The sequence below is a fragment of the Falco biarmicus genome, chromosome 7 (assembly GCF_023638135.1).
Source record: "Falco biarmicus isolate bFalBia1 chromosome 7, bFalBia1.pri, whole genome shotgun sequence".
Taxonomy (NCBI): Eukaryota; Metazoa; Chordata; class Aves; order Falconiformes; family Falconidae; genus Falco; species Falco biarmicus.
This window is the reverse complement of record NC_079294.1, coordinates 11,860,867-11,885,422: the sequence shown is the minus strand read 5'-3', so window position 1 is coordinate 11,885,422 and position 24,556 is coordinate 11,860,867. Positions and strand designations below refer to the sequence as shown.

Genomic DNA, 24,556 nt, shown 5'->3' with positions numbered 1-24,556 from the left:
TCCCAGTAAGAATTTTGACCTGATTTATTCACACAAATCAATCCAACTTCATCTTAGACCCAAAATATATGTTAAAAAGATACTAGTAAATTTTTCCAGGTACTAGAGAATCTTGTATAAATGTATTTGTTCAAGTGCTTCTTTGTCAGCATCCTCTTCCATATACACATCATAGTTTAGCTGCATCTCTTCGACCCATTGGCTGAGCTGTATATCTGTCTGAAACGATGAAAGCAGATCCTTAAATTAACACAACGTTGAGAAACACAGCAGGCATTTCAAGGTTAGTACAGTATTAAGAAGGCAAGACATAATAAGATAGATGAATCATTCCAAATTATGCAGCAACGATAAATTAATTTCTGGAAATGCCATTTAACCTAAATAGGGGAGAATAAAGATAACTTATAAAAATTATCTCAGTCAATAGTCTAGATAATTTGCTAGCATGTTACAGCTGCTTCTCTATATGCATTTGTGTAAGCCTCAAGCATCCTGATCAGAGGGAAACATTCTGAGAGAAGTGCTGAGGGAGCAGCTAACTGTACCACGGAACAATCACAGGTACTTTCTTGTTTTACACCCAGGGAGTATTGTATTAAGACTACAAAGGGCTTCTCAGCTGCTCTGTAACCATTGCCTGCTCCAAGGAAAGGTCAAATGACACCACTGCTGCTCCTGGGGCTGAGGATCTATTTCACCCATTAGCATACAGGCAACTTCAATTTCTCTTAAAGCAGACCGCTGTGGCAAGCAAGCTACTTTATAAATAACCTTGTCATGTACGATCAGTGTTTTGTTTCCTAACTAAAGCCCACCCACACAATTTGTCTAGGCATCATACACATAACAACTGTAATCTACCAATGACCTATGGCAGAACGGACCCAGGGCAGGGGCTGGTCCCTCGGAAGTGGTTACTACTCAGAGAACAGCAGCACAGGGTGTTCAACATGTTTGGAAGTTGCACTGTCATCATGTTTGTTTCCAACCACAATTTAAAGCTATGTCACTGGTCCGAGACACCTCGTGGTAATCACCTGGCTAGCTGGGAGGCCACATCTCTCCCTAATCTGTACTGCTAACAACTCACACTGGCATTTTATGAGTCATTTTCTATGCTGACAGCAAGTCAGAACACAAGAGCATCCTCAAGGATGGTCCTTCTTTAATATGTCCCTTTCTCCTACTGGCTTAACAAAACAGTTTGTCACATTTCAAGGCAACGTGCAAATGTAGAGCTAAGTAGAGAAAACACTGCAAGATTTTGCCTCTAGAAGTTTATAAATACATCTGTACTTCTCAGGTTCTACCCCTATCCCTGGAATAAGTCTGATGGAAATTGGCATGATTATCACAAAAGTTACTCGCATCATAATACGGATTTGCTAACTTTTTGCGGGTTTTTTTTAACCTCACAGCTAAGGTATTGTTAATACATATGATAATACAATGATTTATGCAGCCTACTGATACAGGCTGGGATTTCCATTTCACAGGTGGGGACAGTGAAATTACAGGAAGGTGTGCTGGAACGTGGAAATAGAACCCAGAGTCCTACATCTTCTAATCTATTCACAAAATTACATATCCTTCCTCACAGCAATACCGGCAAGCAGCGAACCCCAACGACAGACCTGCCACTTCCATAGGAAATGTGTTGGCTAAAACCAGCTGAAGGAACTTACCTGGTGCCTTGAGAGCGATTCCTTAAGGCTTGGAACTGTCACTAATAAGGACCCTCTTTTCCTTACATTACAAGCAATAAATTCCCAAGCTCTGAAACATATTTAAAAGTAGGTCACCAATTTTTAGGAAAAAACCCAACATTTGATATAAAACGAATCTAACGCTTTTACAGTTTAGTGGCCAGAGGTAGACTAAGCTTAAAGACTTGCTATACATGCTTATCAGTCACTATTAATAACAAAGCAAATGTCTTTGTATGAACAAAATAAAGCTTCATCTTAAAAACAGAGGGAATATTTGGTCTTACAATGTTAGATTCTGTAACTTTTTAACTCTGATATATACATGCATCTAATTTTGTACTGTCAACACCTTCATGATGGACTAAGATTAAACATTGACATTTGGTCCCTTTAAGCTTCTGGTTTTGATGAAAACCCAGTCCCTGAGTGCACTGTCTTAATAAGCTTAACAACAAGCTGTTCTTTACATACATACTTTGCAGTCGTGACAAAATACTTCTCTTAAGACGTTAGCAATTGGAGTATTTAAATACAGCCCCCAGCCTGCCTTTTTTTTCTGATTTTGCATGTCAGATCATTTCTCACAGCACGGCAATTCAGACTAAAAATAATTTAATTTCCAGCATTCTTCAAATGTCATTTGTCTTCATGGTACTAATGCAACATTAAACCACTGCCCCCGAGTTCTCGAAGAATAAATGAATTCTCGGTCATGTGCCTGGAAACAAAACTAGCAATGTGGAACACTCACTACCCTTCACCTATCTGTGCCTCTCTAACATTACCACCTGGGATCAAGGGCAGTAGGACAAGACTTCGCTGGAACTGCTAATGAATGTCAGGGTGTTGGCTGGGATGGCAGCCACAGGCACCCTTTATTTTTGACTGCCCATTCTAAAGGCACAGTAACTTTGGACAGTAAAGTTATTTATGTTTTAAACTGCTGGATGATGTTTTGCTGGATTAGCAAAAGCACATCTGTCAGTGTCTTGTACCTGAAAAAGAACCTTAGCCATGCGCTGGCTTGCTACCACATCCTTATGAAGATATATTAGAAATATCATTAACAACCATGTTTTGCAGTGCATCTATATTAAAGCTCTGACATCTACAAGTCAGTGACCTGTCTTCTTTCCGAAGATGGAGCTTTATGCTGATATAGTAATTTCAGATCCTTTAACAGCAAGATACTAAATTTTAAGAGACCAGTACAAGGATGCAGGGCAAGGTTTGGATAAACAAAGCAGCAGTGTTTAGTGGGTTTAACAACAAACAACTGCCGTAACACCTTAGCAATTAAGTACAACAATTAAGCGCAGGCAGTTTAAAACAATTTCCTTGTGTAATTTATGTATGTGACTTCAAAAAGCACAACCTTAAGGTTCTCCATAACTCACAAGGTTACACACACATTGCCAAAGAAATAGATAACTTGTTCAGACACATAGCTTACCTGGCCTGTTCCTGTCTGTTAAGAAAATATTCAAAGACATTATTCATTACAACAACATCAGCCTTCTGAAGAAGTGAAGCCTGAGTACAGATGTCTGCGTGAACCACCTGAAGGAGAAAAATTTCACAAGGCATAAATTAATTTAATACACAAACACAGCCATCAAGTAGCCGTGAAGCCTGTCAACCTACTACAGCGCCTGCTACCACCATTTTGAACGAGTCACAAAAATGGGTATTTCACTGGTTTCATAGTCGACAAAACTGAAGTAAATAACCAGAAAAAGCTTCAAAAAATTCAAAAATAAAAAGTCAGACTTATCTCCTCTAATTAAGATATATGATTCATTACGTTAAGTGAAATAAACTACATCTGACTTTTGGTCTAGAACACTGTGTGCCGTAAAAGAGGAGATGATGTATATGATGGCTGTTACACTTCAGTTACCTATATTTTATCCCAAATGCTCACTGATTTCCAGAAAAGAGCTAAGATGGCTAAAGCCTTTTTGAGGCTATTAAAAGGCATCTGACAGACTCAGCAGGTTACTAAAGGATTATAGCTAGAAAAGACACTACAGATCCAGGTTTGACAGCTGAATTCTCACAACCTATATTGGCACTAGGAATGCTGGAAAGGTGGGATGCTCAGTGGCACTGGAGGACAGCAAGTGCTTCACCTTACTAAACAACTGCCTCTAGTCAGCACAGCAGCTGGTCTGATTTTATTTACCTTCACCTACCAAAAAGGATATTAGCACGTTATGTCATTTTCAAGCAGGTGAGATCATAGTGACAGGAGAATATGGATGCTCATTAACACTCTGACAAGATGTATTTGATTTCCTCTTAAACACAGAAGTACATCACATCCCAAATCTGAGGAGAAACATGAATATTTTGGAGGGATAAGGGAGAGAAAGCCAATGTGAATACTACTTGCATTCCACACATTTTTTGAAAGTGCATCCCTATATGTCAAAATGGACGGAAAATCTGAACAACTTCTTTTCCTTCCTGTGTGACCTATTACTAGGTTGTGCTGGGAATATACTAACCTGATGGATTCAGTATTTCACGTTTTGTCAAATACTTCCAATATTGGACAGATGTAGAAAGGAATTCTTAATTCTGACAGGAAAGCTGAATGTTGGCACAAAAGGTTAAAAACACTTACGTGTTGAAAAACCTTTTGCCCACTTAACAATACATCAATACTTTTTGGGAGGGTAAATTATGTATTCCTCCTCATAACGCACACACAAAGCGCACAGCTCTGATTGACACTGGAAACAGATACTACCACCCCTGCAACTTCTAAGGGTTCAAGTGTGGAGAAGATGATAAATTGCCCCAGTTTATGACTGCTTCATGCTATCAGAATTCATTACAGCAATTGCAATTATAGACAAATATTTCAAGATCAGTAGTAACAGAAACAAAACCCTAACAAAAAATTAGGCATCACAGCATTTCATCTTTGAAAGCTATACGCCATGGGTTCTCTGCAAGCGCTCCAAACCGGTAAAACAAACAGCTTTGTCTCCTTAAACACATTACCATGCCAAGCTGTTCACCACTGCCTGTAATGAGTGGAAAGGAAGCAACTGTGCTCTTGTGCCTTACCCAGAACTGGCAGGTCAGTGTCTGAAGGCTCCATCTCAGTGAGAAATAGGCACAGTTCAGTTGTCAGAATGACAGATCAATTTTCTGCTCTCACCTCTACTCTGTGGACATCTGAACTATTTATCCGCTAGTTCATGAAAGTTAACAGCTTTTCAGGACAATTAAGATTGGTGATAATTTATCTTATAACAGTGCACTGTGTAGCAGCACAGGAGCTGATTAAGAAGCTCAAGCATCCAGGCAGCAGAGAAAGGATACGGACCACTCCAGCCACCATCAGCAGTCCTACATACAGCAGGTCCTGCTTGTCAACTCCTGTCCTCTACATAAAGCCACTGCTAACTGTTCATTAAAATGAAAGACCATAAACTGGGGTGGTAAGGTATTATGGATACAGGCAACAGCCTCCTGCAGTGGGGAAGGATGGACAGCTAGGGGCAAAACACACCTCAGCTAGAGCTGCCAGGACTCGTGTATCAGAACCCAGATTTGCCCAGACTGTCAGTGGGATCTGGATCACTGTTTCTGAGGCTAAGGGACATTTTACTTCAATCTCTTATCTTCAGTGGGCACAAATAACAAAACCACAGGACTCCTGTACAAAAAACCTGAGCAGCAGTCCTTTAACCCAAACACAAGTGGTGGACTGTTTCACCAGCGGACTTCTTGCAGCACAAGAAGTCACGATTAGCAGTAAATTTTCTTAATCCCCTACTAATGGCACTCCTAGTATTTTAAGCCTCAGTTCAGAAAGATGCTTAAACTACTGGGAAACTTTCAACACGTGTTGATGTTTCCTTAACTTGAATAATATTTAAACCTCAACGTAACATTAGTTTGTATTTACAGAGTGAGTAGGTGAGCGTGCTGAATAAAGTGACCGAAGCATCCCATCCTCCCCAAACACATCCTCATTCCTGTTGGGGAATGTGGGACCACAGAAGCACGTGTGGCTGCACCATGGCCCAGCCCCAGGTGCTGCTGCAGGTAAAACACTTTTTTGCTGGGTTCTTTTTCAGCTGGACCATTCCCCTGACCCGTTTGGCTGTGTGCTGGCACAATAGAGGAGGCAGCAATCGATTTTAAAACTGCTCTGTTGCTCAATGGAATACACACCAAGCCTTTCATGGTTATTTCTGAATTAAGGTCTCAAGTTTCCTAAGATCTGTTGAACTGTTTACTTTCCTCCTCCCAGCATTTAAGTGCTCAAATGGTAAAAGATGCTAAGCAACTTTCTATGTACTTTAACAAATCAAATGTTGACCAAAGAAACACAAGGTTCACGCAGAGATACAGCCACTAAAGATATCATTCCATCCTGCTGCCCTTTGTGAACACGCTCTAATAAAAATCCAAAATATTCTGAAAAAAAATTTGTTATTTAAGAAGGGTCTCTTAACGGTTTTGCAAATTTGTGTCATAAATTATTATCACCAACTGGATTCTGACTATTTTTCAAGCTGGTATGCATTTCTTGAGAGGATTCATTTGGGGGTGAAAAAAAAATCTGAGAGTGAAATGTTCAAAGCAGTGTGATAACAGGAGTCACATGACTAAATTAGCATCTAATGAGACTCAAATAGCTGAGTCCTCAGGCACTGCTTTGAAAATGTATTATCTTCTTATCTTTATGCTCTGAAATGAATACTTCAGCAGAATTACAAGGTGTGAAGGAAAAACAAAAAGGCTTATAAAAAAGAATATACCAGGCTGGAAAGCATGCATATAGACCTCCAGCTCCACTGAATTAAATTGACAAGAGTTCCTAACTGCACTTTCAGTCTCATCACAGTAAGGTGTTACAAACACAAAACATATGCAACACCCAGAGGTTACGGATAATCTGGCAGCAACCGGGATTGAACTGGGAAACCCGATGATATTGCTTATCCTGTGTTAAAATATTTTATGTTTGTAATTTCTTTCCAGTTTTCAATTGTTTACTTTACTTTCCAAGAAATTACTACACCCAGCAGTTTGTGCGACTCCAGTCAAGAGCACACGCATACGACACAGGATTAAAGCCAGTATGCTACCCAGCATATTCTATTTACCAACTTTAGCTGGTAACAAAATAACTGGTATTCCCCAGAAAGGCACAAGAACATATTTTTTTTCTCATTAAAATAGTTATTTCCATAATGGAACTGGGGAAATGGTTCCCATAATGATATCACATTGTTTGAAACCCATTTTGTTTGTGGAAGGTACATAGGCGCTGACATTCCAAGAAAGGAAACACCAACAGCCCTAAGTCCTTTAGGTGTTCTTAGCCACAAATCTGCACATCCTACAAACATCTTTGTGCTAATGTTAATGAAACACAGGCATTTAGTTTTGTTATTCATGACAGAAACTCTTTATACACTCAAAGTCACACAAGTTAGTGGCAATAACATCATTGATCTCACTGGGAGAAACAGGTAAGATGTACCCATTTTGCATGAGCCAGTACGTAAGTCCATTCAGGGAAGAGGCTAAGTGACTCAACACGTTATCGTATTTTGATAAATTCCCTCTTCCTCTCTGCCGTAAGATTTTTTTTTTTCTTAATGCAAAACCTTTGTTTAAGCCCAGAAGAAGCAAAGGCAGAAACTTCTCACAACACTGTTTTACCAGCCACTCAGGATACCTAGTACGCAGCGGTTAAAAATACATACACTAAACCATATATTTAGTTACCTTTATTCTGTCAATGAACTGGTATTTTGTAACCATCATTTCTTGCAACTGACAAAACTCTGCATTCATTTCTACTCCATACAGTTGGGATGCTGAGCTATAAAGATAACCCTACATTAGGAAAAGGAAATTTAGTAACTGTGATGCCTTTAAAACAAGTTCAGAAATTTAAATTTAAATGGAAAAAAACCCCCACAGGTTAAGATTAAGAAAGCATTTTAAAACAGCAAGTTGAGTAATGTCTTTCAGTGGATGTGATGTTGTTCAGAGCTGAAGCCCTGATCTGGCAATTCCCACTTATGTCTCAAAAATTTTAATAAAGGATCCAAAATGACATATCAAAATAACAAACAGAATAGTAAAGCACCGACTTCACTTCCACTGCAAAATAGATGAAAGTGGTCTAAGAAGGAAAAAAGCAGTATAAACCAAGTTACAAAAATAGTGGGAAAGGAAAGACTGCACATTTTTGTTTCTTGGGAAAATGGAAGAAGAAAATAGCAAGGGGGCAGAAAGAGACATACACATAGTCAAAGTGAAAATGGAGGACAACGTGCCAGTAATGTAACGGGGTATTTTCATACAGCGTCTTTGCCAGCACCTGTAAGTATTGTATTACTGCCGTTTTCAGATGCTTCATCCAGGTACATACGAAAAAGGATAAATTATCTCTTAATAATAAGCCCAAAATAATGGTTTCAGTTTCAGACTGAGATTTTGGAAAGTTGTTGGGAGACAGTAGGAAAAAAAAAACACAAGTAGCTGAGCCTACAGGGCCGTAACGAAGACACTGCTTTAAGCGTCACTGTCTCCACTGCACACCACAATTACACTTTGCCAACAATGGCAAAGGCAAACAAACAACGCTAAAGATAGAGTATCTAAGATACCTGTGTACTACAATCTAATTATTAACGTTTCCTGAAACCATTCAACTGAGAGAGTAGAGAAGCAACCTGTGAAGGTGAAGCCACCCCTCCTCCAATAAGAGCCAGGCACATGGTTACAAAGGAAAACTCTCATTTTAAAACGTTTCCCCTGCTTTATTTGAGACTATCTTCTACCGTACCAATACAAGCTTTTAAGTACTTCAAATTCAGGCTAGGAAAATTGTTACCATTTAAGGACCCAATGCTGCAAATATTTACAAATGGGAGTAACTTTCCTCATTTGAGTAGCCACAAAATAAGATTATTCAGATGAGTAAAATTACATGCTTGAGTGTTTCCAAGATTGAGCCCTAAACAGCCATTGACTTTTGCAAGAAAGTTGTAATGTGTGTTTTGCATTGCTGTAGGCCATATGTTGCACCAGCCATGCCAAAAGCAATCAAAATTGCACTCAAGTTTCTCGATGGAAGTATTTTATGTGCATTTTAAAACGCAGAGCAGGACAATATGTTTTTGGAGACAAATTCATATCAAAGTCTTCCTTTGTATAATTTAACAGTTTGTCAGCTTCACAAAGGAATTTAACATAACTAAACTATATATAGACATGGTCAAGACATAGAGGACAAACTTACTTACGAAGGAGAGGCAGAGCAGGAACTAGCAAAAGAGCAGCACGTGTGACAGCAACATGCTGCTCTGTTGGACAACAGACTTTCCCTCTCCGTAAGCAAGATCATTTGTACTCCCTCTTGCGAGGAACAGAACCCGAACTGAACCTGCTAGTAAACAGCACCTTACACTGCTCAGGGAGGCAGATCAGAGGTGCCGCTCAGAATGACCCGTCCAAGATGGAGTAACGAGAGTAGGTAGTCAGAGAGGAGGGAGAATGTTTGTCACAGTAATAAAATATGAATTCCTGTGCTGGAAGTTACCGCAAATAGCACTGCACCAAGCCTGGAGCCAACGTCAACCACTACCTTTCCTGTCAGGTCAGGCAGTACATGTTGATAAAGAAACTTCAGTTCCATGAGGGAAAAGGAATGCGAAATAAACTCTGGGAAATAAGAACAGAACAAAGGTGTTGGGTGGGCAGTACTAACTACTGTGTTATTAACCAACGACATATTAACCTGAAGAGTTATCATCACTGAAAACCCGCACGGTTTCCTGCCTGAACTACTGCTGGGGCCCCTGGAAAACCAGGGTTTGCAGATCGGAGGTGGTCTGCCAAGCAGTTTGTCCTGCGCCTGGGGATTCCTTCCCTTACGTGGAGAACTTTGAAATCCTTCATGAAACTGAATTACCTTTTTCTGCACAGTGACATACATTGCAAAATACAAAACAAAGTAACTTGGAAATGCTTAAGTGAAAAAGGGAGCACGGTACCTAAGGCTCAACACAATACATGCAAACCTTTTTATGGGTAGACATGTTAATAGCTTGAATTTCAACTCCAAGGTTTTAAGGAACGGGATGTTCTCCATATAAACCATTCCTCCTTCAATGCCTGTGCTACACTGGTAATAGCACTGATCTGTACCACACCACACAAAAGCTTTAAGACAGATGGTGCTTTCTACTGCTTTTCAGCATGCGAGAGGAGACTGAGGCTACCGCATGGACTTCTACAGTATCGTCTTCCTCAGGCATCTTCCTTTTCAGTGGTACATAGCCCTGCCTCTTCCCTGCCCAGTTTTTGTGGGCAACTAACGTCACTCACACACTGCAAATTAATTCAACTTACGTGTGCAGAAGTCTCCTTCCATTGGTTATGGGAGATAATTCTGACCTGTGTACTGCACCAGTCTGGACAAAGCCCTCCATCAGCGGGATGTCGTGTTGTCCAGATGAGTCACTGCACAAACCAGTTTAGTTAAACTGAATTTGTTTCTTGTGTTCCCAAAAGAGCACTTACCTAAAGATGCAGTCTTGTATGAGCCACACTCGGTGCAGTAGCTCCTACTCATTTTCCCCTCCTCACACAATGAATCAACAAAATCATCATCATAAAGGAATGCATCGACATGAATCATGGGCAGTGGATGCTGGTGTATCTAAGAAGAGGAACAAAATCTAAGGAAGGCGTAACTAAGTTTCTTAATTTCACTTACACTGGTACACAGTTAATTGTCCCTCCACCCCACCTTTCCCCAAATCCCTAAGATTCAAGTTTTTCCCTACTCAAAAGTTACAAATCAAACTTAAACCATAGAAACCCTGCATGTAAACTGGATCACCAAATTCCACTGAAATAACCACTAAGTGGAAGTCGACAAAGGAAAGCAAGCTGGTTTCGGGAGCTGAGCAGGAGACCCGCCATCAATTCTGTCTCCTTAGTGCCTGCTGGCTATAGAGGAGGTACAGGGCAAAGGAAGCTTTCTGTTTCCTACTTTAATGAGGAGACTATAACTTAAATTTAGGAGAAAGGGCAATTTTGCTTCTCAGCTTCAACTATCTGAATATTTTCATCTTCGTGCCTTATGCCTCAATCTAGAAACACCTCTGATTAACACGGGTGTTATTTTCAATCAATAGCACACCAGTTGGGATGCTTGCCTTCTCGCCGTTTCAAGGGGTATAATCTTCATCCTCCTACTCCTCTCTCCTCCTTCTCCCAGGCTTGCTGCATGTGGCCAATCCACTTTTCCTGTGTAAGAGCCACACACCACTTTTCTGGGAAATGCATTAACTTTTCACGTATACTGACAGCTCAAGTAGAAAAGGTGCTCTCCCCTCCCACAGGACTCACAGCCCACCTCATTCTGAGCCATCAGAATCTGAGAAGAGCTGGAAATCATTTCTGGGCTGCCCACATTATGACAACAGCGAAACACTGGCCCCGTGTTTCTGTTTTCTTTAAGGGGGCTGGGAGTTTGTTATGGAGCTAGCATTAAAGAATCACTGTGACAGGTGCCATACCACACAGAATGAAAGCTATGCCAAATAACTTATGATCAAAGTATTAGGAACTATGAAGCAACTTTCCTGGGGTCACACAATCCTGCAGCAACAGACCTGAGAATGAAATTTCCTATACCTATACTCACTCCAGTGCGTGTTCTTTATTATGAACTACTACTAAAACTGAAATCAGCTTTGTTCCCAAATAAATGTTGTGGTTCAGCAAAAAAAAAAAAAAAAAAAAAAAGACTGTAACAATTAGCTTACTTTCTGAACAGCTTGATGTTCCGAATTAAACATTGCCTCGATGGGTAGGTGATTCCGCAAATCTTCAGCGATATTTTTGAGCACAACATCACTGTTACTCACCACAAGCTCATCAAAGTCATCTATAAATCAAGAGAAACAAGAACCCCTGAACAATCATATGCAGATCATGTGGACTAAGTGATGACCAGTACAATATACAGTTGCAAGACATAAACAATACCAGATGGATAAGGTTTTTATTTGAAATGCATTTTTCAGCCTTTGTTAACTTTTCCAGCCAATGACAGATTTGGATTGTAATAACTTTGCCACTTAAAATAAACGTAGCGCTTTTTTGAAATCTCAAATTATTTTCATATTTATAAACTTATAACTCACATATGATGGTCTGGGCTGCCACCAAAGTGATACTGTTTCAGTTTAAGATATAAAAACATCAAAGATGTTTTTGAACTATTGGAGAAATTACAAAACTCATAGTTGCCTGAATGCAGGCTTTTTTTTATATACAAGTCTCTTTTTATACATACCATCTTTCTAATAAAGTGCTTACAAAAAATCAGGGATAATGCACAGTTCAACAGTTCAACTTACAATAAATTTCACATGACTTAAACCATCAAAATATTTCAAATGTGGAAGAAAATAGGAATGGATGTAAACCAGTACGTTTTTGCAAAGCCACATTGTAAATTCTTGCTATTTCCCCAGAATATCCCTGCATTACCTTAACACTTCTTTTTTTTTTTTTTTAAAGACATCTAGAAAAAAGACTGAGAGGAAACCTTGGGAAGTCACCAATCCTTTCTTCTTCCAAGGCTGAATCAGTAGTATCATTACTTCTCCCAATGACTCTTTTAAAAAAGATTGCTAATGCTGGAGACTCTACAACCACCCTTAGCAATCCATTCCAGTGCTTGACCACACTTACTATTAGAAAGGAATACTTTTCTTAATAACTCATCTAGATTTCCTCTGCCACAATTTAAACTCAGTACTCTGTCCCACTCACAACGGAAATAGAAGTTTGTTCCTCTCCCGTATATAGCAACTTTTTATTTCTCTGAAGACTTATCATGTGCCCCATAAGTCTTCTTTTCTAGAAAAAACAAGATCCACTTATTCAGCCCTTTCCTGCATTTTTTTCTAGGAGTCTGATCATTCTCATCACTCCTTTTTGGATATTCTGGACTGTCTCATCCTTTATGACCTACAGTATTGAGAACTAGACCCATTACTCCAGCTAAAGGTTTATTTGCACTAACCAGAATTTTCACATCTTGCAGCCAACGCCCTGCTTACACACCCCAGTCTCACGTTAAGAGGATGACATTCCTAACTGACATTCAGCATGAGATCTGCTGTACGTCTCTACCCTGTTCTTTTTCTATGGCGCTTTCCTCAAAAGAAGGACTAGATGAAATTCCTTCTTGTCTGGAGATCTTACTGCTCTGAGGACGCCGATCTAGTTCTAAACAAAGGCACATCTCCGGTCAAAACTACGTACCTGTAAAGGAAACACAGAACAAAAAGCAACCACAAACCTAATCCTGAAAAACATACCAAACCCGTCTAGTGATTCTCATCTAAAAATAGACATATTTGTCCTCTCTTCCTCACTCTTCCTGGTTTATTTCTTGTTCTGTTTAGACCACCACCATGTTGGGCAAGGAGTGTGGTTTTAACATCTGTGTGTATCACTCATCAAAAGAGGATCTGTCAGCTTTTAGAGGTGTTTAGAAAAGGTAATGTTTATTAACATTGCTGTCCCAGGTGGGAACATTAGTCTACACAAGCTCCATGGCAAGCAGGTTCAAAATAAATCTATAAAATACGCTGCAAGTTTCTCTATGCTAATACATTTAATCTTTTCTAAGAACACAGGCAATGCTAGAAAGAGCAAGACATTTTAAGGCTAGTATAAGATACAGAGACCAGCTAAACTTTTAACTACAAAATGCTTCTGAAACACTTTTTGCTTAAGCACTGTAGTGAGAACCGTACCATTGAAGAAGCCCTCCTTCATTAGCGCAAGACACGCTCTTCTTAAAGAGTGTAAATGTAAATGGTTCTTTCAACATGTCCCAACACTGACTCCAGAATCCCCCGTAGTAAGCAGCAGAAACTTTGCATCATCTGGATTCCCTCAACATATATTTCATTTATTATTTATTAAATGTATTGCAGGAACGCTCTAAGGCCCTAACGTGCAGAATACTGTTGGTAGTTACTATTTGACAGCAAGACAACTTGCTGTTCCAAAGAGCTCATAGATAAGTTCTCCAGAACCTCAGCTCCTAAAGATATGCAAACTTTGTATCGAGGAACACAGGAGGACAGAGGCAGCAGCTGCAATGGCAGCAGCATGAACACCACAACAGGTGCAATGCAGCAGCTCCAGCTTGTCAGCATTTTAATTTGAAACCTCTAATGAGCACCCATCTCCTGTTAACCTCATGGTCCATGCAACAGCTTGCAGATTTATTATGAACATCCCAGAAGCAGCGGGTGATTTTTCTTATCAGCTCAGGGAAGATTTCTATGGATGTGACACTACAGAAGTGAACCCAGAGACTATGGAAAGGGAAAGCGGACAGATTTAGCCATTGCTTAACTGGGACGGTCAGCACCACGACAGGCCCTCAGAGTGCAAGGGAGCCAGAGTTTGCTGAGGTGGATAACATCTGAGGAAGCAAGAAGGAGTAAAATCATGCTACAGACAGAATGAGAGAGTAGAAAGCTGATATTAGCAGCTGTACAGACCAGTGCCTGTGGGCAGTAAGCCCCTACATCTGGCACATGCTTTAAAACAATACTATTACTATGCAAGAGAGCTCATCCAGCTGTTATACTGCCTGTTAAGAGTATCAAATTCATATACAGCGTTTAATGAAATGCAGGAAGTGTTCATAGACCACCAGGCCGGACACATCACACGGCAAATGCAGAGCTTGAGCTCCCTTTCTCGTGGAGCTGGTAGGTCAACAGGATCTGCTCCATCACAGCCTGGGCGACCTGCTGTGGGCCACATGAGCGGTGGACGGCTCTATCCTCTCTGTCAGTGTCCCAGCTCCACAGCGGAGAAACAGATACTTTCAGAGGGAGCCAGGCAGCATGCCCATCTTCCCCAAACCCAGCATACCCCTCCCCTGCCTTGACTTCCATTTGTACGATACTTGTCACAAGACGGACCATCTTACATGGGGCCCTCTGAATTCTTGCAAAATTAAGTATGACATGCAAGAGTTCTTGTGGGTGCCCTGTACGAAACAGGTCCTAAGAAAAAATCTTACAACACACATGCAGCTCAAAGGAAAAACTACTGAAACCCTGATACTGAAAAATATTTGACAAATGGAAATGCTCTTTCCCCACTATCAGTTTATAAAGCATAAGCATGCAGGAACAAAAAAAAAAAAAAAAAAAAAAAGAGAAGGAGGTTTGAGCACACTCCCAAGGTGACAAAATGGCAGCTTCAGCAGAAGCTGTGCATGCAGCGCTTTGTGCTTGCCTGTACAGTCTGTGACTGAACTCAGACCTGGAGAGTCGCCTCTTTCCTGTCAAAGCAAGAAACAGCAACAGCTACCACAATAACTCATTTACTTTTGCAGTATGCAAATATTTATAGATTGCCATCAAGTACAGAACACAGGTGCCAAATATGAAAATATGCATTTCTGCCTCTGCTGGTGCAGTTTTATCAACTCCACCCTTGTGTTTTAACAAATTGTTTGCTCTTGAGAATCTCAGTATCACCTTACAAGGGATCTTCAAAGAAGAAACAAAAATAGAAAACTATTTTTGGTATCATTTAGTGCCTGTTACATATATGAAATGGAGAGTGTGCAAGCCAACCCCTGCGTTCATTGAAAGTTCAGGAAAGAACTGTACAGTTCATGAAATACTGCAAGGTGAATCACAACCATTTGTTTATGGAGGAAGTCTGAGTGCACAGTGTTTGTATTTTACTTCAAAAACCGGTTTGACTGGATCTACTCAACAGGCATTTACAAAATTTAATTAACACATTGCAAAAAGCCTAATTAACACCCTGGTGCTGCTCAGCCTTTCTATGGCAAATATAACACAAAGCTAAGAAAACATCACAAAGCCTCACACTGGATAGAGTAGACCGCTATACCAACACCTAAACACCCCAGCACTGTGAAAGACATCACTGAAGATCAGCAGTGCCTAATTTCCAAGTGACAACAGAAAATTACATGGAAAGAAGAGCATTTAGCAAAGGCAACCGTAACAGGAAGCACCTTATGGTCTTCTAGATACATATCCAGACTCACAGAAGTAAAAAGCAAGTATTAACACCCCTGTTACTTAATATGTGGTTAATTTAATCATTCAGTGTGTTTTAATGATACTAAACAAACAGGTCAAGAAGCCCCACATCTCTAAAACTTTACTATCTTCTTTTTTGGCTAAACAATTTGAGAAGCAATCTCCGACCTGAGCATACCAACTTCTTCAGGAACTCTAAATACTATTTATTTCCCTAAGCATACTTAGCTACTGGTAGAAAGTAATCAGCTTTTTCCGACAGGAATATAACTAGAGCTTATTTTATTAGTTCTTTAAGTCTTTTACATTCATAAATCGAAAGCAGCTTCGAAGTTAAAGTCTAAACGAGGTAAGTCACATACCTACTTTACAATCACTAGTTTTCCCCACCATTATTAAGTTCCAGTGACTAACAACTTAGATGTACTTGGTATTCCTGAGACCTCTCTCGCAGCAGTATCATTTGTCGCAACAAAGGAAATTAATGCCAATTGCCAAAGTTGGTGATTCATCAAATTACAGGTAAATCCCATTTTAGTTTACCAAACAAAGTAGTGGAAAAATTTTAACAAAGAAATACATTCCAGTCAATGTGGCTCTGCAATGCTATTTTGATCTCTTCTGAAAGGTTGTTTTACATGGATAAATCACCTCGACCAATTTGGATACGAAGCCTTGTACTCAACTGCTTTTACACATACACACACACACACAAAATTACATGCTATACTTGTTACATTGCAGAAACCCATGCTTTCAACCTTTTCAAGAGACTCATTCCACTTCATTTCCACCTGCAGTGACCATGTTACTGAAAGGAAACACTGAGGACTATTTCCTGTAAAAAGAGTCCAGTTTTTTCTCATACCATTTCCTATAGTCCTGTAAAAATCATCATCTGATAATTTTACCTAGCAGGTCTGGGAACACAACAATGCCTAGATCATAAAGTACATAACAGAAAAAGCTGGACAAACTTGGTCTGTTCCTAAGAGTACAATGAGAAGTTTCTTCTCCATATGCAGAGCGATGTACTAAAGCAGCACGTCCACCACGGTCTGGTTATGTTAATTTTGTCAGATACCTCTCCCTCGCTGTCTGTTAAAAGCCTGAACTTACAGCACTGTCTGCCCTCAACTTTCCAGTCACAAAACTAAATCCTATGCCAATCTCTTAAAAAGCTGGTTTGCTCCCAGTGTAAGTGAATCCACAAGAAAAAAAATATTTTGTACATAATTATATGTTGTTTATCCTTAACTTAGAGGATTTGCAGTGGTTTATTCTTCGATGATTTTTTCGGAAGAAAACTTCAATACATGAACCATCAGCAATTCAGACCAGTATATCACTTTGAAATCTTAGCTTTCTATTTCAAGGTTTCTAATGAAATAGATAGAATGGGAAAAGTTTGTAAGGTTGTTGTATTTTACTGTTACCTGACTGAAGAAAAATTTAAAAGCTTGTATTAGAACAGTCAGATTTAGCCCTGCTGAATTATTTTTTTTTAAATCTATATTAGACTCCATAACAGTACATGAAAAACCATAAAGGGTCTTTTTATAATCTTATCTGTGTTTCACTGACATGAATTGAGAGGTAGGTTTTGTAATGTGCATTAAAGCAGCAAAGTGTTCAGTAGTTGCCAGTAAGTACACTGGTTTGGTGACTTCAATCTCAAACTTGACACTAGGATTCCTGTATTTACTACTTCTGATTCTTGTATACAGATAGCCTGATCCATTCTTTCCATAAGCTTTCACTGCTTATCTTCTCCATTCTTACCAAATGCAACCTCCCCTGCTACTGAAAATCTTAAAGGTTTGGGCAGTGGAGGAGTGAGAGAGAATACGACCATGTACACATTTGTATAGAAACTATACATCAAATGCTGGGACCCAACTGAGGGGGATCTTCAGGGGGGTTTCCCCAAGTGGTTTGAATTAGCTCTTGGGCTTCACCCAAGTTTTCTTAGCCAGAACTTCTGGAATGTGGTTATTGCAGAAGGATATTAAAAGTATTAATCATCCTATTATAAAGAAAAAGTTAAGACACCAAAGGTTCCTGTTACTCTTTCCAACTCTTATTATTTCATTTTCTTTGAGATCTAAGACTTAACTCAAAAGAAAAGCTGCAATGCAAGTCACCGTGAAATGACGTACATTAAATGGCAGTGTGTGGGAAGAGCTGGCTGATTGCGAAACAGCAAAGCAGTGTTGCTAAGCAGCCGCCTTAAAACAGTAATGTCTTCTTCCATCATATGTAAAGTTTTTTAATTTCTAAAATTCACAATACCCCCCCCCCAAAAAAAAAAAAAAAAAAAAAGTCATGGTTATTTTATTCTGTATTTGTACAAAGAAGAAAATGAATAGTGTCTTGCATACTCTTACATTCCCATAATTACTAAGGAAAATTAGTCAGAAATCATTAGAGTGAGAACCTGTTCACTGTTCTCTCAGTTCCACATACATGAGTCTTTAGATAACTTGCTTTACTATAAAGTAATTTGGCTCTTGCATGGAAAAGTTTCTCAGTAACATTCCATGCATACAACACACAAGTCAGAAAACACCAACTAATTTTAATTAATAAATAAGGCTCTCTTTGCAATAACACTACTCTTTAAGGGCAACTGCTTTCTGCAGGGCTTTTACTCTAAGACTGCATGTACACTTTACTTGAGAGGCGTGAGGGAGGAAAAAAGCCTGACTACAGCCAACACTGGCATGATGCCCAGCTCTCCTCAGCTGGAAGTAAAACTGTAAGTTCGACATCTTGACAGAAACAGGAATAGGATGACAGTAGGAGGTGGGGGTGAACCCACACGCCACAGAAAAACAACTTGTCTGTGAGGATGCCATTTTTGTTTCCATTTATCCTATCCTTGTTTGCTTAGTTTTTTCATTCAGAATATTATCCCCCCCCCCCCCCCCCCCCCCCTACCACTTTTCTTTCGTTCATCAGAGGTTTGTTTCTTTGCAACATCTGTATTGGCAAAGACTAGGTTTTTATTTCTGTGTGGTACAAAAATCTGGTAACTTCTTAGCATCTCCCATAAAACTGTTTTCTCTCTGCACAGAGAGAGCCCCAAATTTCCTAGCTGTATTCAGGGTATAACAGCAGAAACCGCAATACCAGCTCCTCACTATCCACCACCCAACCAGTATTAATAATTAAAGCACTATCTAGGTGTTACAATGGGCAGCGTAATTACTCAAACCCAACAATTCTGAGGGGAAAAAACCCAACAGTAAAAGTTACTGTCAGTATGCAGCCACAGAAGCAGCTCAGAGAAACAATACAAAGTGTCATCAAGAGTGTTGTGTTGGGGACATCGCCCAAAATATCTGCAACTCTGGGGAAACTGCAAAAAGGGAAAAGGAATGTGACCTGCTGGACAAATGCCTCTGCTTACTTACTCTTCAATGCTACAGGAAAATAAAACTGCTAAGAGAGACAGCTCTTTTACTCCAGGCCTGTATACTCAGAGTGAAGAAAAAGAAAACTGGAAATAAAGCAGGATGACACAGCCATCCAGAAAAAGCGGAGTGGAAAAACATGAACAGATTAATGGCCCGAAGAGGCAATGAAACGTATCTTGATAACAACAAGAAGTTCCTACAGACAGACATAAAGCTTTCTAATTCTCTCTCCTCTATCATATATCTACGTGTACATATATATGTACATTAGAGGGGGAGACCACAGCACCTCAAGATAGCACAAAAATGGGGCAAACATTAATATTTTACTTAAAACATCATAATCAACAGATCCAGAAACTGGTAACTTGTACAAGCAGTAGCATGAGACCACATTCCATAGGCTCTAAATTTCTCCACAAATGCGGCAATCTGGGAAGTCGCACATGTCCCAAATGACACATCTGGGTACAATTACGGTTACCTACAGCTTTATACTGCATCAGTACTCGGCAAAATATAATCACAAACTGTAAGGAAATACCAAAGATGCAGATGCTCAAAATACAACTTAATTTCTCAGACAATAAATTAATAGCATCCAGTCAGGGTATTAATAATCTTTTTTTTTTTCTGAAAGAGAGAAAATTATTGCAAATTATTATCAGAGGACAAGCCTGTAAACAAAGACAATAAAATATTATTGAGAGTTACTGCAAGAAACCTAAACCAAAAAACCTTCTGAAGATGGCCCGTCAAGGAGACTACAGAGATGAAAAAAAGCCACTGAATGACAACTACAAAACTAATTACGTTAGTCTTAAGATGATGCACATTGTGAAGCAGCAGCAATCAGCATTGACACAAACAATATAAAACCAGAAGGACACAGATAACTCAGAGGTACTAAGCACAAAGTAGTTCAAAATTTGGAATAGAAGATAGCTTCTGTCTTCATTATGAAGAGAAAAGATGAAGTGAAAATATGTATTTCCTTTCACTGAAAGACCTAGGCACAGATCTAGATCATTAAAATTCAGGAAAAAAATCTTTGAGAGATCATAGAAAGAGAGATCTAATAAAGGCTAGGAACCATAGCATACTTGTATTTCATGGAAACTATCTATCTATTAGAAGTTTTGGAAGCTGTAGCATAAAAAGAAAAATTTTAGAAGTTATTAATTGACAAAGGATTTTTGCAAGTCTACATAAACTATGCCATCGGCTAAAAATTTCCATGATTAAGTATGATCATTGAATCAAAGTGGAGAAAAGAGCGAGCGTGTTTCCTAACTGAAACAGTTCAGCATTTTCAAGTTTCACTAGTAAGTTCCCATGTGCTTTACTGTATTTGTAAAAAGGAGTCAGTAAGCTGAGAAAGTCGTATATCCACACCACACTAATACAGTGTAGAAGGAGCTGTAATGATTTACGTTACGTGAACAAGCAATATGAATGGCTGCATATGAAATTCAATCAGATTTTTGAATGAGAGCATACTGGATGGAAGAAAACCACTTCTAACAAGATTATTTACAGTAACCCAGGCACCATTTAGCAAGCAGAACATGCTACTGCATCCAGGCAAGGACCCAAAAAGGAAGGGATGAAATACTGCTTGTAACAGATTGCTCTGCCATTATGTCTATATGCACATATGTGTAGACATATACATGTGTACATACACTCACAGAAAATAAGCATGTTTAGTTACAATTAACACTAACTACATCCATCGAACCTCAGCCTTCAAGTTTTAGGGAATCCCATCTCTGCTCTAACCACGAAGGCTGACTTGCAGATGCTCTGAAACATCTGGCAATATCTTTCCTAGGAAAGAACCCGTTGGGGTGGGAGGTCCGCGTGCCCATGGAGGGCAATGAGCACCGTGTTCCTGGCAGGCTCCTTTCCTGTAATGCCAGCAGAGGACCCGCTCTGCCAGACCAGGATCTTCTGGCTGCTCTCCACCCAAGTGGCTGTGGGAGCTGCAAACCACAGGGCACCAGTTGAATTTGCAGTTCAGACAGCTGGACAACATCTAGGTGCCAGAGCTGGCCTTTGTGCAACAGCCCCCACGTGTTTGCTTATGAAAATGTTTCCACTCTAAAGAGGTGCTGGAACAAAGGAACTGAACAAGAATAACCCTAGCACAACAGGGCATGACTTGGGGAAGTAACGTATTGTACAGCAATTTTCTCCTCCCCAATGCATGACCACCAGGGAGTGAGTTTACCGTGCCAGCAGGCAGTGATTAATGAACAGGACACATGTTTTTCACTGCTTGAAACGATCAAAGGATTCGAGGGGGGGGGGCGGGTTTCAAGATTCTTATCTGCAATGGCAAAATGCAAATATATCCACAGACTAGGCAGCGTTTGGTCAGTTTATTCAGTATGGCACTATGTGCCCACAGCTCCAGGGCACTGCCTATGGTCAGGTTTTCCATGTCATCTTTTAGTTCTGGTGCACAGTAGCAGCTTGCGCACTGACCCCCATTTCCCTTCTTCGTCTGTCATGAGGCACTTGATTGCAGCATGTCGATGAAATTATACAGAGGCACAAACGGGAAAGTAAACAGAAAGCTAAACAGAAAGCCACGTTAACCTAAGATGACATCAAGTGGGGGAAAGCGGTGTTGGCAAATTAGCTCAAACCTCTATTTTCAAGCCTCTGAAAGGCTGCTGGGAACACGTGTGAAGTTAGCTGAGCAAAGACAAGACTAACGCCTACAAATGTCCCGATGTGCCAGGCGCAGGGCACCTCCGCAGGACCCCTGACCCCGCCCGCCGGAGAGCCGAAGCGGTGCCCACCCCAGCCCCCCGCCCGCCGCCCGCACCCCCCGCCCCAGCTCGGGCTGACACGCCGCTGCCGGCAGCCGGGAGAGGCGGCGGGGGCCGGGGCAGCCTCAGGCACTGCAGCCCCGCTCGGAGGCGGAGAGCGGCGGCTTCGGGCCTCCCGAGCACGGCAACCCGGGGCGGCCCCCTCGCCCCAGCCCGGCCCGGCCCGGGAGGGACCCCCGGCAGCCCTGCGCCAGCAGCGGAGCCCAGCGCCCGCCCAGCGGAGCGCCCAGCCCGGGCACGGCTCCCTCTCGGGCACCGTCAGCTCGCCAGCGGCCCCGCAGCGGAGGGACGCCCCCCACCCCCGCCCTGCCGCCCCTCGCCTCGCCTCGCCTCACCGGCGAGGCCTTCCCGCGGGCCCGGCACCGGGGAGTAAGGGGGTGCCCGATCGGTGCCAGCACCGCACCGGAACGGGACGGCCAGGCCGCAGCGGCTCGCCCCGGCCGAGGCACGGCTCACGGCTCAGGCCCGCTACGACCACCGGGCCTCCCCCCGCCATCGGGGCCCCGCCGGCTGCCGGCAGCGGGCCGTGCCGTGCCGTGCCGTGCCGCGCCGTGCCGCGCTTACTGGTGTTGCGCATCCAGTGCAGCAGGCGGGGCAGGTCGGCAGCGCACGTGCCCCGCACGGCAGCCAGCACCGCGCGCCTCGCCGCCTCCAGCTCCATCGCGCCGCCGCCGGGGGGCGCCACCGCCTTCCGCCCGCCCCGCCCGCCAGTGCCCCGCCCCCAGCGCGCATGCGGGGCGGAGCCACCGCCCGTGCCCGGCCCGGCCGCCCACCAGCCGCCTCTCTCCGCGCATGCTCGGGGCCACCGGGCCTGCTGCCGGCGCCGCGCCCGGCCCCGCCTCCCCGCTCGGTGCGCACGCCGGTCGCGGGGCGCTGCTCCTTCCTCGCCTGCGGCTGCGCCACCCGCCCCTGAGCTGCGCAACGCCTGTTTCTGGCGGCGCCGCTGGGCGTGGGCCGGCGTTTCCCGGCGCCGCCTTCCGGAGGCAGGGGGCGGGCGCGCCCCGGAAGCGGAAGCGAGCCGGGGCCGGGGGGTGAGGGCGAGTGGTGACGTTTCCCTGGTCGGCGGGTAGCGGCGGCCGGGGGTGACTCGCGGTTGCCAGCGGTGGCTGCGGAGCGCCGGGCGGCTTCGCCGCGGCGGGCTGGGCTGGGGCTGCGCTGGGGCTGGGCTGAGCTGGGCTCTGCCCGCAGGCCCCGCGCCGCGCTCCCGGTGAGTGCTCGGGCTGCCGCCGCGACCGGCACAAAGCGGGACGGCGACTGGGGCGAGGCGGGGGGGCGGCCGGCACCCGGGCCCCGGCGGCGCCGGGGGAGGGACGGCGGGCCTGCTCTCCGGCAGCCCGGGTGGGGGGCGGCGGCCGGGCCGGGGCCTGCTGTCTGCCGGCCCGCTGCTTGGCGCGCTGCCCTGGCCCGGGGAGCGGGGCTGGGGGGAGCCCCGGGTGCCGCCTCCCTGGGGCAGCAGCGCGGGGCCGGGCCGCGGGCAGCTCGGGGTGCGCGGGGGGAGGCCGCGGCCGGGCGGCTGGCTGAGGCTGGGCCCTCGCTGCTGCTCTTCCCTGAAAATGGGGGCGTCAGGCCGTGTGCGGGGCAGCCGGTCCCTGCTGTGGCTCTGCAGGTGCCGTCCCATCCCTCTGCCAGATAATTTTAGAAGGTGCAAACTAGTAAGTTCGGGTCGAGTGTCGCTGCAGTAGCTCAAGCTGTTTCCACCTGTGAATCAGCCCTTTTTTTCCCCCCCCTGGTTATAGTATTAGACTTTCAGTTGATCTTAGCCCATGTATGTATATATTCAGTGTAACTTAGTTGTACAGACTGAATACGTGTGCCTTTTACTTGTTATCTTTCTAAAATAGCTGTTTAAACAGCTGTTGTTTGTTAAAGCTGTTGTTTTGTAAAAATTCTGTGCATTAAAGAGTACTGTTAGTTTTTAGAGGTTTCTGCTAGAAGAATAGGCAGGCATAGGCAGCCTGTCACTTTCAGATTTATATCACTGCTATTTTGCTGCAGCTTAACAAAACCTGTGCTATTTCTGCTGCCCCTTTTTTCCTGAAATGCCTGCTTCCAGGCAGCAGGTTAAGAGGTCCCGGGACTATACAGTAGAATGATGATGACCTGGGAGCTCAACGTGGAGGTGCCCAGGCTGCTTCTGCTGAAGGCAGCTGCTCGGCACGAGGCCTGCTTGGTACAGCCTGGCTTTTTTACTGTAGGGCCCTGCCAGGTTTAAACCTCTTCAGTGCTTTTGTGTAGTGTTTGCGTCAAAGCTAAAAAGCTTTTCCAGAACTACAGATGCTCTGAATGCAGCATATACACATTCTGCAGTGCAGGCACTGCTAATGCCCTTCTGGCTACCTGCCAATCCAAGTTGGCTACCTGCTAAAATAGCTTATGTGTCTTTTTCTCGGTAGTGTGGCTCACAACTTGGATGGACTGTACTTGAAAAGTTGTATTCATTTCTGTACTTGGCATACCTTAGTCAT

At 42.9% G+C, this 24,556-nt stretch overlaps 2 protein-coding genes across 3 annotated transcripts in view; one reads left to right on the top strand and one right to left on the bottom strand.

Annotated features, from left to right (window-relative positions):
- Positions 1-24,556, bottom strand: LOC130152390 (uncharacterized). The gene is made up of 9 exons (XM_056345896.1): positions 24,548-24,556; positions 22,865-23,345; positions 11,534-11,655; positions 10,281-10,419; positions 9,298-9,419; positions 7,473-7,583; positions 3,166-3,272; positions 1,689-1,779; positions 1-219 (listed from the first exon to the last, which is right to left on the bottom strand). The coding sequence occupies exons 1-9, from the start codon at positions 24,554-24,556 to the stop codon at positions 103-105; spliced, it is 1,299 nt and encodes a 432-aa protein (XP_056201871.1). The 3' UTR covers positions 1-102.
- The window catches only part of LOC130153013 (signal recognition particle subunit SRP54), a 32,863-nt gene continuing 31,465 nt past the window's right edge, over positions 23,159-24,556 (top strand). For both annotated transcript variants that reach the window (XM_056347407.1, XM_056347405.1), the window contains exon 1: positions 23,159-23,298. The gene's annotated coding sequence lies outside the window, so the exon portion shown is untranslated. The remainder of the gene's footprint in view (positions 23,299-24,556) is intronic.

Bases quoted from the DNA above. Each gene is read 5' to 3' on its own strand.
- LOC130152390 (XM_056345896.1), bottom strand. The intron at 10,420-11,533 runs GTAAGCTAATTG...TCCTCTTCTTAG, and splicing joins AACATCAAGCTGTTCAGAAA to ATACACCAGCATCCACTGCC. The intron at 3,273-7,472 runs GTAACTAAATAT...TTTCTCCTTCAG, and splicing joins AGTTCATTGACAGAATAAAG to GTGGTTCACGCAGACATCTG.